Genomic DNA, 16,966 nt, shown 5'->3' on the forward strand with positions numbered 1-16,966 from the left:
AAAGAGCCGCCTTTACGCCCTCGGACGACATACTGCCCTATTCCAGTACACCATACTCACGTTTCAGTAACGCCCCAGTCACGGTTGCCCATGGTTGCCTATGAGTATCAGATCTCGAAGGCTATGATTTTGAGCCTGCTTGCAGTGAAAGTGATTGTGGTGCCCGAAGCACGTCATGGTTATTCATGGTCGTATGTTCACTGCAGCCATTTTTGAGCACCTTGGTTTTTGTAAAACTCATATCTTTATGTTATCTTTGTTACAGGAACAAGAAAACTATGAAGAAAGTAGGAAGCCATATCAAAAAGCTTTTACTCTGGGCAGTCAAAATAACCATTGACGTCGTTACCGCCATTACTTACCCTTGTCGTGGCTAGTTAAGGCAACTTTGGCTACAGCTCTGGCCATTACTTCACAAATGCTGCACTGCTCTACAACAACCGCATGAACATCGACATCGCTCTACAAGTAAAAAAAATGGCGTTCCCGAATGTGTTGGGTCATTCTTCGTTTCCTCAAATCGGCACAGATATGAATTTATTCGCTCCCCCTGACTTGAGTGACGTTGTTCCCGACTGGATGAGATCTGAACATTCAACAGGGGTGAGCATCTCTCAGCCTATGTGATCGAGCGTGAGCGTATTTGCTTTCACGTGTGTTGGTTGCATGAGACAACCGGCGCTCGCAGTGACATGCAATTATGTCAGAGCTTACTTATCTCCCAAGCGCAGGCACCTTTTGCCACCTTCTTTCTTTTTCTCGAACTTTTCTATAAGCGTGTTGTTTCTGCGTTTCAGACAACTGTTATTGCGGTGGAGTTTGATGGCGGCGTCGTGATCGGTGCGGATTCTCGGACGAGCACAGGGTACGGTTTCTCAATCATGCTTGTTTTGCTCTTGCTGTGTGATCGGTTAGACTAGACGTGTGTAAAAAGTTTTTTTTTCTGTGTATGGTATATGTTGTAGCTTAAATTAATCTGCGTGTCAAGTTGAGTAGTGCTGCCATATGTGTCGCAAAATAACTTTAGTGGCAACACAAACCGAGCGTACTCGCGTTGATGTTGCTTTGCTTTTGCTCGTGAGCTTCAGAACTCGCCGAGGAGCGCTATGTCTCGAAAGGACGGAAGAAGTGTAGAAGGTAGAGTAACTGCTTGGCTGCCAATTTCGCATTTTATTCGGATAGACTACTTATAGCTGCTACCACACAGGTCGCATAGTCAGAAGGTGGTTTGGTGTGCGTGACACTGCAGGAGCTACGCGCGGCAGAGCATGCTGGTCGCAGTCGCTGGTCATACTGCTTGAGTGGAATATGATAGAGGATTGGGCAAGCCTATGTGTTGCTGTTCATGACTTATCCCGTAATCAGCTGATTTGAATTTGCTGCAGCAGCACAGGGACGTCTTTCAGAGAACTCCAATTACTGTCGCCCTCAATCAGTCGAACCCATCCTATGCTCGTAAATTTTTCTCGGCCATATCACTCCATCTAAAATCTATTAACACCCGACTATATGTGTGTGTCTATTCCCTTGAGACCCATTCTGTTACTGTATCAGACAATCGGTTACATATTCATTGCATGACGTAACCTGCCGAACTCTACTACTCTATAATCTCTACTAGAATTTCACCTTTCTGCTTTTTATATATAAGCCACAGTGCCATCTTGCCATCTCTTAATGTTGTGTACATCTCTTCATTTTTGGGCGCTCATTGCATGGTCCTTAGTTGCTTTCGAACTTCTTTCTTGGCCCCTAATTTTCGGCCTTATGGGTTGGTACCAGGTGAATACGGTGACTGCATACTTTCCATTGCAGTGGTATCAACCAGCTGTCATTACTTACTGTTTGCTAACCGTCAATTACCTATAAAAGTACTTTTGTCCTGATGTGGGTTCTTTTATACTGCTTTATTTTTTTAAATCTTTAAATGCTCCTTAGGCAGGTCTTTAATCTAAATCGGTCTCTTGCAGGGCTTACGTGGCCAACCGTGTCTCTGACAAGCTGACACGTGTGACAGACCGAATCTACTGCTGCCGCTCGGGTTCCGCTGCAGACACGCAGGCCATTGCGGACATAGTAACTTACCACCTCAGCTTCTACGAGTGAGTCACAATTCATTCTTCAGACTACACTGAGGCCTCGTTTACAGATGAAAACAGACAGCAACATTTGGCTTGAATGCAGAATGAAGCTTGAATTATGCTTTAATCCTTTTCTTTTTTTTTTCCCGGTCCTCATGTCGTTTTAAAGGTACCCTGAAATGATTTTGACAACATTGTACAAACGTACCGAGTCTTTAGGCTAGGTCCTTCTGATCATTAAGGGACACATTTAAGCACTTCGTGTGAAACATGTAATTCATTATAAGGTTTTAAAAATGTGCATCGCTACTGATCGCAGCAATGCTGCTCGAGTTTTCAGCCACCCCATCACCATTTACATAGGGGGCACGCGGGCACGTGCCACTTCAGTTGGGCGAGCTATCCAATTGGCTACCCATGTTGTGTCATTGATAATTTTTCCAATCAACTTAATTGTGAACAAATGTTGTTTGTAATAGCTGGAATGTTGGTTAATCTGTCTCTACAAAAGGAAAGTAACAGAGAGAGAATACATGACACTTTATCTCTGCACTTAGGCACTTTTGGCACACAGCAAGTGTCGTCTGCATGTGTTACATGCTTTATAGTTGATACGAGCTGTGCAGTCAAAGTTGGTTTCAAAGTTCCTTTTCACGAGGGCCATGAATCTTTCTAATCTCGTTGTGGGCTGCAAATCTAGCAATTGTAGACAGGTCAAGCTGCAACATTACTTCCCTCTGCAAGGCAACAGGTAAGCGGAGTGGCTGCAGTGCATTAGGCTGCTGATATCCGATATATGCCAGGATCTATGCGTTTGCAGCTGTCACTTCATGTTGGAAGATTACTACCTCAATAGAAAATTTTAGGTAAAAGCAGGCAGACTGAGCGTTTTGCAAGATAGGCGGAGACACAAACATGAGCGGCCCGTAGGCCACTCACATTTGGTTCTTTGTTTCAGGTCCTTCGTTTAACGCAAGAAAATGAAGTCGAAAATATCATATCAGTACTCCTGTTTTCACAGCTTTAGCAGTATGGTTATTGAGCGATGCTCGAGTTTTGGAATGTTGCACAGCAGTTCAGTTTCTAATTTGAATAATAGTGACAATTCTATTCTCATGTCACAGCTGTTACAATCCCTGTGTGTATAATTACTGTATATTCTCGTGTATAAGCTGCTCCCATGTATAATCTGCGCCCCCACTTCCAGATGCAAAAATTGGAAAGAAAGATACCAGAACATGCCATAAATGCGCCTAGTCCCACAAAGTGCTACAAGATAGTGCCAGTTAGTTTTTCCCACTCGCCACATGCCATTATCATCATCGTTGCGAGTCTGCCTAACAGACAGAGTGAAGGCTTGTCGTGCCGACTGCCGAACGGACTTGGCCGGGATTCCTGGTGGCTTGACAAATAGGCTGCAACCGCTCTATGTTTGCGTAAACCGGCCATTCAAGACAGAATTTCGGCAGAACTACACCAAGTGGATAGTCGCAGGCAACCATGAAACAACTGTGGCAGGGCGACTGAAGTGAGCGTCCCTTCAACAAATGTGCAGTTGGATTCTTGACGCGTGGTGTTCCGTGTCAGTGGACACCATCGCAAAGAGTTTAAGAGTCACGGGGATATCAAACGCCATGGACAGCTTTGGGAGTGCGCCGATGAGATGAGCTCATCCGACAGTGGTGAAAGTACCGATGAGCTGAGCTTGTCTGAGAGTGATTAGCTTGAAAGCGGCAATGAATAGTGAAATAGAATGTTGATACCTGTCACCACTTTTTTAATTATCTGACCCAGTATTCACAGTGCACTACAGTGTGTAAATATGTAGCCATAGGCCTGATTCGTGTATAACCCGCGCCTGAGTAAACTTTTATGAAAAAATTGCGGCTTACACACGAGTTTATATGGTAATGCATTTTACTGTTTGCAACCTCGACTAGGAACAGCTTGTACTGGGTCTTGTGAGATTTCCATTTGTCATAACGATATTGGCACTACAGAACACAGTTGACTAATGAAGCCAAGGCCACTCTAACGTAGGGATTCCTTTAATTTGATTATATTCCTTTATGATCCTCTACTCACAGCTGTTTGATCAGTGTGATAATGCAGGCAGAGCACCGCTCGGGCCACTGACGAAATGTGAAAAGGAATAGAATTGGAGGAGAACGGTTGCATTACTTTGGCCCAGGTGAATGTGTGCAGTGTGTTCTCAGAGTGGTTGCTTTTATCACCCATTCCATTGTAGCTTGGTGGCTATTGAACAATTCTTTAAGTATTTTTTCGTAAAGTATTGAGACATAAAGAAAGAGTCAGAGGTCTATGGGTGACATGGCTATGTGGCATTTCACCGCTAGCCATTGTTCACTTCCTTGCACAGGCTGCCTGGCTTTTTTGGCTGCTGGATACAAACTATGCTCATTTACCTACTTGGAAACAGATCCACAATAAAGAGTCACTAGTAGTCATAGTTAACATGACCATGCACTGTGGCATTTCTCATAGCAAACAGTGCCACATTAGGATGCCGTACTAATGATTAATTAGCTGATTTACTTTTGAAGTGTTGAAATATGGCCAATAGGCTAGATCGTTTTGCTTCTTCAGTAAGTGTCAACCTAAGGATGCGATGGCAAATACACCATTGCCTAACTATAAGAGACTGTGTTCATAAGCCTGCTAGTTGCCATACTTATTCTATATGAGGCAGTCACAATTACAAAGAGAAGGTGCAGTTGGGGGAACAAAAGAAGAGATCTTAAATATGCAGATTAATATAAGGCAATATAGAGTAGCCGACAAATTATTCAGACTCGGTGAGGATTACCTGAAACACTGAATAATTGGAAGGCCTCAAAATAATTACAATAATGTGTGCGAGGGGAAGGGGATTCAAGACTAAGGATTCTGTGAAAAAGCCATGTCTTCTATTCGAATAAGTATGGTATGTTCACTTATTTCTGTGACATCACGGTGGAGGAGAATTTCTGTTGATTACCAGTAATTGGGAACTGTGTTTCAGAGAGCAGAGGCAGAAAAGTGCAGGCATGACGTGATTTTGTTGGCAGAGCATGTACAGAATTCTTAGGTTGCCACTGAGTATGGAGACTGGATATCTTTTTAAATCATTGCTTTCCTTGCCCCCCCCCCCCTCCTCCCACATATTTGTGAATACATACATATATGTAAATGTAAATAGTACTATTAGCCCTGTATGTGTGACTCGCATTGTAGTGCCAGTCAGGACAACGGTGTTCTGTGTGATGAAAAAATAAATGTGCAACTTAAGATCAAAGCATATAGTGACACATAGTCAGTATATCTCTAAAAGAAGTACTGGCGCGCAAATTTTCAATCTCGTTTTTATGTTGTAATAAGTAGCTAATGACACACTAATCATGACATGAAACCTCATTTGCTTCAGGGTGCACAGATAATTTTATAGAGTCATGTTTTTGGTGACCAGTTAAAGTTTTGGTTTCAAAGAGCAACGAGTGGGGAGGGTAGGTTTGTAAACACAGCTGGACACGTGATCACACAAAACTGTGATGCGCACGCCGGCGCACGAGCTTCGTGTTGCTGGTTCATCCGCTACGCCTGCATGTACTTTGCTATGTCCTCACCGTAATTGTCGTTGTCCTCCTCGTTTTTGTCATCTAGGGGCACCGATTTCATGCAGCTGGGAGTCACTGCCGCATTACACATGGCCAACCGCTTTGGATTCGACCCACTACAAAGCATTGACTCTTAAATTGCAGCCTGCGACAACTTTCGTACGCAGTTTGCATTCTACTGCACTACTGCAAGTAGTATGAACCTGTTGTTGAGGGCATTTTGGGAATGAAGAAGCATATTTCGGAGCAGGACTTGAGGTGGGGTAAATAGTCGGTACAGCACCAGGCTTAGGCACGTAGTCATTGTGAAAGATTGGACTGCGCTAAGCATGTGAGTTTTGTTTATAGCAGGCATGCTCGAAATGAAGCAAGAAAATCTGGCTGCTCTTCAGTGAGGTCCACTTCTGCAGCTTATTGACGCCAATGGTAGTGAGCGAGCACACTAGGCAAGCTGGTGATCACTAGGAAATAGTATTGGCAGCGAGGAGTTACGGAGTCGCCATCTGTCAGAAGCGCCTCACTTGCGTAGTATGAGGGATCACGCGACGCGCTCCTCATAGATTTCGCTTACGGCACTCAATAAAAACACCACACGGCAGCCCTCCTGGACATTTATACAGGTACTTTCGAAACGAGGGAAGTTTTTGATTGTCGATATAATGATCTTGGGCAAACTGAAAGCACAGGATCGTTTACAGACGCTATCTCTTTACCGAATATGTACAGTATGTGAACGTCACTGCGCGCGGTCGCCGCGATGGAGTCTCCCGAACCGGCTTCTTGCGTGAAAGGTAGGCAAACGCTGAAAGTAAACTATGTGAAATATGTTCTTATAGTGGGCTGTTTGTATAACCAAACAGGGCATAACAGAATGGAGCCTCAATCCAGCGATCGCACGGGTTCGGAGCGACCGACTGCGCGTCTGCATGCATGTCCACGCACAATGTTTTGCTTTCGCTGTGAGCACGTTCTCGCACCATGCCGTGAGCTTTAGGCCGCAGCATATGAGCGTTTGACAGTACACTAGCAACCATTGTTGCGTGGACGCTATCAGAACTGTTGAAAAATAATTCCGTTATAAAGACTTCGACGCCTAGCTACAGCGACTGTGATGTGGTGTCGCGACGATTCAATCTTTTTTTTTTTTTTTTTTTTTTGTCTTCTAAATTCTTAGACATTTCAATAACATTTCTCAAGTTGCGTCGCATTGTATGTTTATCAGTCTTCGCAGCATGCGATTTCCCTCTGCTTGATTTTCGTGATCCAGTGCATTAATTCATAACATAAACATGACCATACGCTGTGCCTTTCTTTAATGTGCGTCTTACCGCTCTCTTTTCGTTCTACTGAACTTGCCAGTATCTAGCATCAACAAGTTCATAGACCAAACCGTCATGACATTAGGCGGGCAGCGGGTGCGGGCGAGCGTCTCAGTGTGCGTTTTCTGCTACTCACCGAACATCGCGCAGTCCCGGCGTCGTAGCAGAAATGTTCCTCGCATCTGTGCTTGCTGCATACCTGAGTTGTAGCCAATGGCTGTCTGCCGGTTCTAAGTTTCGCCAGCCAAGCTTCACGCAGCTCCTTGCCCTGTGGCTACGTGTGAATAAGGCTGACACAGGGCTCTGTTGCGTGCATCCGGCACTGCGGCACCGAGCAGTAGCCTACCATGCTGCATGCCTCCAGAGGCAGCCACTACCTATTATAGTACTTTCAAATGTTGTCAAGCAGACACCCAAGGTGGTAAAGCCTCACCACTTAATCAGAACCGCGGCTCAGGTGAAACTTTAAACTTTCATTTTCAGCTAGCTTAGGCGCTTCCGAAGCAGCTGACGCGGCCGCTGTGTCCACGTGATCCCTCATGCCACGTCACGCCGACGGTGACGCTAGCTTTTCCAGTGGTCGAGCTCGCCGGCAATAGGCCTAGGTCGTTGACAGTCGGATCTGGGACCAACGGCCTTTGTAATCTGTCCGTAGCTCCTAATAAAGTGCCTATATTCATCAACACAACCAACACCTGCACAATTATGGCGCTTATAAGTGACAATGCAATTCATTTTCCCGACACCATTGGTAATGATGAAAAAACACGCTAACCAGGTGAGCCGTTTCACATAGATGATTGCTACGTGGGCTGCACTGACCACTTGAAAGTCGAAATCACACCAACAATTTTATTTTATGCAACGTTTTATAACACGCACACTTTCGAGGTCACCTTATTTTATAAGTTATTTCAAGCCAGAAACAAATCGTAGCCACTTTTTGTGCCGCTGTCGATGGCGAAAGAGGCCAGCATTGGCTGCAGCTGTCTTGACTGATGCGGCAGTTGTGTGACTCGGTGCGGCCACATCCAGCTAGTTGGTCACGCATGCGGCGTGCGATCCGACACTGCATGCTGTTGGAACCTGTTCCCCCTATCGTGGAAAAAATTATGCTTCACTCTGCCCATTCCTGAATGTGTTAGGCACAAGTCAACGATGTTAGTATACATGCGGCATTTGTACTGTATTCGCACTTCGTTGGTAGTAAGTGCAGCACAGTCAAGCACATAGTGATAGTGCCAGAAATCTTCCAGCGGATTTGACAGAAACTGTTGCAGAAACAGGGAGAGCATCCCAGTATGAGCAACAGAGAAGAGCACATGCAAGAAGCATGGTAGCCAATACAAACTCGTGATGTAGCGTTGTCTCGGTTGTTTACAGACCAAATGTATTGATATCAATGTTGCGAGGTGCTGTGCAGTTGGCTCCGTTCATGTGCCTTAAAATTTGTTTTTAAGCCACGTTAGCCATTTATATTTCGTTGCACATGTGCGTGGGTCCCATAAATTGATCTCACAAGTTATCTCGAATTGAAAATTTTGTGTCAGTACTCCTTTAACCTCTAAAGCACACAGGCCTCTCCATGGCAGAGTGCATCATGCTCAACAGACTCCTTGATTTACTTGGTTTGATTTGGCCGTTGCGTATGTGCCATCGTGACAAAATGTTTAGAATACTGAAGTATTGATATATATCTTTCGTACTTTTCTGTACACTGTGGAGTCTCAAACATGCTCTTGGGATAAAGAAACGACATCATAATAGTGCAAACAGTCGAAACACTCTTTATTGTGCCTCTTATGCAGCAATGCCAGCTAGTTGAATTACAGCAAATGGAATGTGCCAACAAGCGCTCATGAATCGATTAAGTCCGACTCACTGCAACAGGATATTGAGTGAATGTTTGCCCCATGCCATACACCCATGCCTAATTGTTCGCATGTGCAGTCACGTGAATGACAACATGTTTGAACGATCATGTTTGTCCATCCCAGTGCCCTGCTTCAAAGCCTTTCGCGGGACAGTCTCATGAAGCATGTCAGATGGCCACGCGTGACCCCGACCCTAAGCCAGAGAATACAATGCTTGTTCCCTTTGTGCCCGAGTATCCACCCCACCAAGTAGCACTAGCAAAGGAATGCTAGCGGCATCTCTTGTACTGCTGCACAGCTACTGACTACTGGCGGCACACAGCTACACCGAGAAGCCAGATTACAGGAGACATGAGAGCCATTCGGGTAAAACATCAGGAGATGCACGACAGTTGAGCATCCCCACATTCCCCCAACCCTAAGTCACATACATAGTCTGGCAAAACATGAGACACTGTCTAACACAATTTGTGCATCGCGAACAAGAGATAGTACATGCGTCTGTGGCTGTGCCGAAGAAATATCCAAGCACTCTTGTACGTAACATGTGTACGGACAATGTCTTGGGTACACCGTTGGCATCCACTACTCACAGCAGCAAGTCTGCAGAGGGTGTGTTTGCAGGCTTGATGGCACAACTTCAGGCCAGGATTTTGGAAACGGCAACGTGGTAGTCGGCACGAGCAAGTGTTGCTTGCACTGGTGTGCCCTACTCCCAAGAGCGCCGCGGCAGGTTGTGAGCTGACAGAGGTGGATATTTCACCGGACCTGCCACAGGCATCCCCATTGCTTGGGGTGGCTCAATCATTGTCCGCCGCAGCAGGTGGCAGTGCAGATGATGTGCAGATGGCAGCAAGCCAGGGATGACTCCGCTCACACTGCCTACGCTCCACAAACACGGAAACAAGGGAGGGCAATTCTGCATGCACATCACCCATGTGGTACAACATTCAATTCGACTAGCAAAATATTGAGTGGCTACTCAGATGCTAAGTTCTTGTGAACAAAGCTTGCTTTCTTTAGCTGAACTAGTAATTTCAAATCATGCAAGGCTAACTAGAATCGGCAACACCTCAATGCCACAGTTCACCTAGTTGCGTCGCTCCACATGCAACTTGCAGCTCAGGAAAGCTTCTTGCTTAACGAGTCGTTACTTGACAACGACCTGCATCCAGAAATAACACCCAAAATGGATGTAAAACAGGCATCTGTAAGAAGACGTCAGCTTTGTGAGGTGGCCCTACCCCATTTTCTGCACACGGCATTTGAGCAGACGGCACCCAGTGTCCCAACCAGTGTCAGGTTGCAATTCCAAATGGCCCATAGTGGCATCCATAGCCTGCGACCAACCGGCTCCCAGATTCAAAAAGATAGAAGTTATTTACCTAAAAACTCAGACCGCCGACAAGACTTCCTTGCTTACTCACTTCAGACTTGCCAATGCTCTCCGGGTGCTAGGCCTCGCTCTCTCAGAATGCAGGCCATGTGGCTCTCGTAACGACGAATATTGACACAAGCGTACTTGTTTATCTTTATCGGGCGGCCACGTTTCACTACCTAACAAATGTTATTGCACAGCGCAGGACGCGCCTGCATGTGTCGGAAGGTTCTGGAATGTTACTGATGGTTCCATCCGCTGTCTGTCACGGAACCTTGTGTAATATGATTGCATGTATGTGCAACGTGAATAGTGTAGAACTTTGTGGAAGACACGCGGGTCCCGGCTGTTACTCTGGAAACATTCAACGACTGATGTATAAAAGCCTACGCGCTTGACCCACAGATCAGATTTTAGACAATCGCCGAGTGTGTTCGCCACTATCGTTGTTCTTTGAGTATAGCCTGCTTTTGAGGGCACAAGTTCGCCCAATAAAACGCTAGTTTCGTTAATCACAGTTTTGCTGCCTTCTTCACTGTCACTACTCCATGACAATATCTTCCTAGAACTGTGGAGAACGCTTAGCATGTTGACAAGTTCAACCGTGCTACAGCAACCATCGCCTCACTCTCAAAAAAGCGTGCCACCAGTGGTAGCGATCAACATCCATGGGAGGCCTACGTATCGGTTTAAACAGAAGTTGTTTCGAACCGAGCAAAACCGTCAAAACTATCGTCCAATGTTCCAAGAGCTCCATTTAGCAGCCATTATTGGGTCTCAGATGTGCTCTTGGGACAAAGTAACGACAGCATAGTAGCACAAACAATCAAAAGGGCATCTATTGTGCTATTTATACACAACTTGCAGCTAGCCTTACAACCAATGGAACATTGCAACGGGTGCTGACGAATCGAGGAAGTCCGACTCACTTCAACAGGATATCAAGCGAGTATGTTTACCCCACGCCAGACACCACTGCCTAATGATTCACATGTACAGTCACGCGAATCATGACATGTTTGAACAATTGTGTTTGTCCATCTCGGTGCCCCACTCCGAAATCTTTCGCTGAGCAGTTCCACGAAGCGTGTCGGCAAGCATGCGACACCAAGCTAAGGAGGAGAATGGTCGTTCCCTATGCGCCTGAGTATTCATACCACCAGTTATCAGAACACTAGTGCCATCTCTCGTATGGCTATGCAACTAACGACTACTGGCGGCAAACATGCAACATGATGAAGCCGAATTCAAGGAGACATTGGAGCCATGCAGAAAAAACATCATGGGGTGCAAGTGAGTGGAGCATCCCCGCAGCACACACCTGTCATCGTCAAATCTTCCCTCAGCAAGCATCACGCATCGCCATGAGACATATCCCTCTGTGCATCCGCCAGATTTGGTCTTTGCATTTCGGCATATCTTGTAAATGGTGTAGTGCATAAATGTAAATATATAATTGGCATGAAGTTACATGTTGCATAGGATGAAAATAAACACAATAGTGTGCATCCTCATTGGTTATATAGTGTTTATTTACCACTTCACTAAAGCTTCATTTCACGTACATGTGTATTGGATCTGCACATTTTTTTTTTTTCTAGCATTGTATCCTTGTGTTGGCTTTCTAACAATAATGTTCACGGTTTTGCTTAACAATTTGGTGCACTGACTTTCCGATGCCACAGGATGGAAACTGGCCAACCAGCCAAGGTGGAGACAGCCGCCAACATTTTCCGGGAGCTTTGCTACAACTATCGTGATCAGCTGGTGGCTGGGATAATCTGCGCGGGTTGGGACCGTCAGAATGGTGGCCAGGTAAGAAGCTTATTGGTGTAGTGTTTCGGTTTTGTTTGTGTTATCAGAATGCAGACATTTAGACACTTGCAGAGAGACAGCCATGTTTCTTAGCCTTCGCCAGATAATTCGAACTTGGCTAGTTGGCGTGCGCGCACCTGACCCCAGTGGTGACTCCAATAGCGGCAGCATCCATCTTGGTGGTGCTTAGTGTACAGTGAATGGGTCTAACACACGTCTTCTCCCACTGAAAACGCCTGTTTTCAGCCTGCCTCAGGAACATCTCAATTTAGGAAACGGTAGCTCACAATGAATTATTACAGTATTTGCCCGTTTCGAATTCGTCTTTTTCTTTTTCAAGAAAATTCGACAACAGATTTTTTGCGCAGTGTAATCTGATCTGAAACTAACCAAAACTGCATTCGTAAAGCCTTATTGGCACCTGTAGGGGTGAGCACTAAGGTATATCTTGCACTAAAATGTGTATTGCACTAAGCTATATCTTGTCTCTCTTTACGTCCAGGTATACATGGTTCCACTGGGAGGCATGCTGTTGCGTCAGCCTGTGGCAATGGGTGGCTCAGGCAGCACCTATGTGTATGGCTACGTCGATGCCAACTACAAGCCTGGCATGACCAAGGAAGAGTGCATCAAGTTTGTCACAAACAGTAAGTCTGCTGAGCATACAGAGACGTGCATTTTTCCCTTAATAGAGAGCTTTAGAATAGGGGCCCCAAACGTTTGGGGCACCAGAAAAATAGCGTCGAAGCCACTTCGCACACGCGAGACACAAACTGCATATGGGCTTTGCATCGGGCATGCTATTTCACTGATTTAGAGGGAGCCCCAAAAGCTGCCCCAAAAGATTTGCATAAACAAACATGGCGGCACCCATCGAAGCAACGTCTCTAACCTAGCACCAAACTGGGCTCGATTTGTGGTAATGCATGAAGTTCGCAAGCTAGGAGAAGTGACTGTGGTTATTGCTTTCTCACAACTAGTGTGCGTTATGAAGATTAATTGATTAGATGCTATTGATCCGGAATTCAATTGCAGATTTCATGGCTCGAAAGCCTAACACAGCTTAGCTTGGCTGGTGAAGGCACGTAAAGTTGGTTACTCAAAACTAAGTGCAACTAATTGTTTGCTGCTAAAGAATAATGTCTAAATTGTAATTAAATCCTAAAACATGAAAGTCGAAATTACTATTTTCATAACATGGTATATTGTATTTAATTATATCTAATAGCTTTTCTTTGACGCCGTAGTGGCGCTGTCAGTGCAAGACGCTATCCGCAAATGCAAACCCCTATTCTAAAGCTCTTCACTCCTGCATGCCTCAGCGCTAACACCCGCAAAGCTCTTTGGGGCCCCAAACTATTGGGGCCCCTATTCTAAAGCTCTCAACGTAAAAAAAAAAGATCACTTTCGCTGCTGCTTGTTTTTGCCTGATTTTTCAGCAAGTTGCATGTTATGGTCCAAATAGTTCAGTATGAGTATGTGCACTGTTACATGCCTGATTGGTCAAAAAAACAAAATCTCGGTGCCTTTCCACTCTATGAAGTAGGATGACCAGTGGAGCTGTGTATGTGGGACCCTTAATGGCGAACTGCACCTCCGCCGCGGGTCGGCCCAGCATTGCACAATCTTCGGGATAGGTCCACGTATGGGGAGTGCTTAATGCCTGCTTCACCTCTGCCACGGGTTGGCCCGGCATAGCGCTATCTTCGGGATCGGCACACGTATGAGGAGTGCTTAACGCCTGCTTCACCTCCGCTGAGGGTCGGCCCGGCATGGCACTATCTTCGGCATCGGCACAGGTATGGGGACTGCTTAATGCCTGCTTCACCTCCGCCGAGGGTTAGCCCAGCATGGTACTATCTTCGGGATCGGCACAGGTATGGGGAGTGCTTAACGCCTGCTTCACCTCCACAGAGCGTCGGCCGGGCATGGCACTATCTTCGGGATCGGCACACGTATGGGGAGTGCTTAAAGCCTGCTTCACCTCCGCCGAGGGTCGGCCCGGCATAGCACTATCTTTGGGATCGGTCCAAGTATGGGAAGTTTTTTGCTTATGACATGAAAATTTCCTTGGAGGGTAAAGGTATATAGCTTCGCTGTAAAAAGTGGGAACGACTGTTGTGAAGAAACCCACAATGATTCGACTATTGCAGTGCAATTGACTTCTGTGCTGTTGTCAATAGTTGGATATTTGGTGCATGCTTTGGCCATACTTTTGTGTACATGTAGTGACAGCATGACAATAGTCGGAACACATACTGACCAGGGCAGAGATAATGCAGCAGTTTCATTCCAATACTTCCCTTAATGCACTTTGTCAGTGGTCTGAAAGGCGATCCACTCCCATTATCGGCATAACTGGCCAGTTGTGAACGGTGGATGATAATAAAGATATAGAATCCTTGTACTAATTCTGGTCGAACGCAACCATTTGTATGCGCAGCACTGCATCAGCAAACTTGGGCTGTATTCTGAAGCAATTGCTTTCGAAGATAATTTCACTTTCACAAGATTTTGCGACTAGTAATGAATGCATCGTCGGGCTACTGCATTCCTGGCTTCTGGCACTGATAAATGGTGAACATTGTGCCTAGTATGTTGTCACTTGTAGGTGCCACTGCGTCTGGGCTTTAGTCACAAGAAATTATTTCAAAAAATGATCATCAGGGAATACCGCGTCTTTTTTGTGGCCACTCGTCAAATAAAACTTATTTTCTGGTGAATCCATATTTAAGAGTCTAGAGTATTCAGACCCTATCGAGTCTAAATTATCAGTCCGCAATTGTATGTCAGCATAGTGGCAAACTTCTCACGGCAGTTTGCTGCCTGTGACTACGTTGGTCAGCAGTGAATGTTCATCATGGCTGCACTGTCATGTCTGTTAGGCCTAACCAGCACTGCTTCGCCAGATGTCGGCAGTCGAGTTAACTTCGCACCTAGTCCACGCATATTTATTCGGAATAGCCATACGGCTCTCATAAAGCTGAAAAACCACCTCGCCAATGAAAGTGAGAAAGTTGGAAACAACCTGAAAAATTCAAGGGCACTTAGGTATTCCTAAATAGTTGAATGCAAAAGCATTGCGACATCTTTTCAATTATGCCTCGGCCTCGTTTGTGTACTTGTGTAGTCGTCCAAATGAGCCGGGCACAGCTAGGGACTGAGAAGTCAAAGTGAAAGGTTTGTCCATCGGAGTGTGCAACAGAACTCATTGAAATCACTGCACCGACTGGCAGCACCATGACGCAGGGCGCTATATATAGACCGGCCACACAGTTGCTGCTTCCCAGCAACTGCAGCTTATGCAGCCGTAATTTTTACCGGGAAACGCTTGCAGCGAACGGAATGTGCAATAGCCAGCTTACTGGTTATTTTTCTTTCTGTCCCCCGCAATGATGCTGCCACGGATGTGCGGTGGTGGTGCTCCAACGAACCCAGCAGCCCAAGCGGCTCGTACCTCCCATTGATTGGCTGTGACTACACGACTTATTGCAGCATTTCCAGCCGTGCTGCCAGATTTTCCACTTCATGAGCCATATAATGCAAACTTCCTTTGCAGCTGCCACACCTCTGACATTGTGTGTGCAAATCATGTCTCAGTTGTTGTTATACATTTGTTCTATAAAAAACATTGAAGGATCGTGGAGATGTTCTAATAATCAAGCAGGTCCAAAAATTTGGTTGTTGACTGTAATGAAACTCATCTTCAGATTGTCTTGGCTTTGAGCTATGTAAATGGCATGCAATTTGCTCACCAAAATTGAGGCTGTTGATCGTTCATGTTTTCACATTTATACTTGTTTGTTTGAAACACTTAAAAATTCTGAATACCGAAATTCGAGTGAAAGCAATTACGAAATAAAATAATACATTCGAACCTCATTATAACAAATCTGCAGAAAGAGCCAAAATTACTTCTTTGCATGCATCAGTGCCCTTTTCTATAGTATATGCCCAGTGGTGTGCACAACTTTAAACATGCAAAAATACAGCTTTGCAGCCTTCTGAACCACTATGCGGCCACATATGAGATTAAATTTTAATAAAACTATGGCAAAAGAATATTCAGCCTGTGCAACGACTTCTTAGTGCCTGACGCGATGGCCTTTACAATGGTGGCCTTCTGTTCTTATATGATGGTCTTTCCACCTGGCTTGTTCATGTAGGCTGTGTTCCAGTACTCTCTGCACTTTGTGTGCTTTTCTCAACTTTTTCTTGTCGCCGTTAGGTGGCGTCACGTTTCAGTAGCATCTTCCATACATCTTCCAGACAGTTCAAAACGCATTTCGTTACATGACCTCGAAGCTGTCTCCTTAACTGCCTACGTAGACTGTCTTCGATGCTTTACAGCGCATAAGCTTGGTGAGTCATTGCGACGGGCTGAAAAGACAACTGCTGTTTCATTCCGATATCAAAAGTTTGCGAAGTTTCACATGTGCAGTGTCGGCTCGTTGTGTGTCAAGTGTCACGTAACATGTTCGCAATATTGATGTTTTCGGCAGCCCAGAATTGGAACACCCCCCATTGTCTTGAATTCGGCAAAACAGCAGTCGGCAACACTGCCAAGGGGGGTACCATCTGCGAGGGAGATAGCAAATTTTTCTTTCAATTCCAGTCATGCTTGCATTTTGGCTTGTCTGTTTTCAGCAATTGCCCTGGCCATTGCTCGTGATGGCAGCAGTGGAGGTGTCGTACGGCTAGGAGTGATCACCAAGGACGGAGTGGAGCGCATGGTTCTCACAGGAGAGGAGATTCCGCAGTTTTACCAGGGATGAGCTACCCCTTTTCTTTGGATCTGCTGCTCTCGTGGAGTTCAATAAACCTGTTGTGCTGGCCATCGTTTTGACTCCTGAGCAAGCATTTTTGCAAGCTTAAAATTTCCGGT

The 16,966-nt window shown here is 45.5% G+C and overlaps 1 protein-coding gene across 1 annotated transcript; it reads left to right on the forward strand.

Moving 5' to 3' along the window:
* Window positions 1–449: 449 nt before the first annotated feature.
* Prosbeta1 (proteasome beta1 subunit) lies at window positions 450–16,919 on the forward strand. Its single transcript, XM_075686137.1, has 6 exons — window positions 450–603; window positions 798–865; window positions 1,971–2,102; window positions 11,952–12,081; window positions 12,584–12,728; window positions 16,729–16,919. The coding sequence occupies exons 1-6, from the start codon at window positions 478–480 to the stop codon at window positions 16,854–16,856; spliced, it is 729 nt and encodes a 242-aa protein (XP_075542252.1). The 5' UTR covers window positions 450–477; the 3' UTR covers window positions 16,857–16,919.
* The last annotated feature ends 47 nt before the right edge of the window (window positions 16,920–16,966 follow it).

The sequence above is a fragment of the Dermacentor variabilis genome, chromosome 3, assembly GCF_050947875.1.
Source record: "Dermacentor variabilis isolate Ectoservices chromosome 3, ASM5094787v1, whole genome shotgun sequence".
Taxonomy (NCBI): domain Eukaryota; kingdom Metazoa; phylum Arthropoda; class Arachnida; order Ixodida; family Ixodidae; genus Dermacentor; species Dermacentor variabilis.

Excerpts from the sequence above, each read along its gene's own strand:
- Prosbeta1 (XM_075686137.1), top strand. The coding sequence starts at position 478 with ATGGCGTTCCCGAATGTGTTGGGTCATTCTTCGTTTCCTCAAATCGGC. Across the intron at positions 604-797 it reads GATCTGAACATTCAACAGGG|ACAACTGTTATTGCGGTGGA; the intron begins GTGAGCATCTCT and ends TCTGCGTTTCAG. Across the intron at positions 12,082-12,583 it reads ACCGTCAGAATGGTGGCCAG|GTATACATGGTTCCACTGGG; the intron begins GTAAGAAGCTTA and ends CTTTACGTCCAG.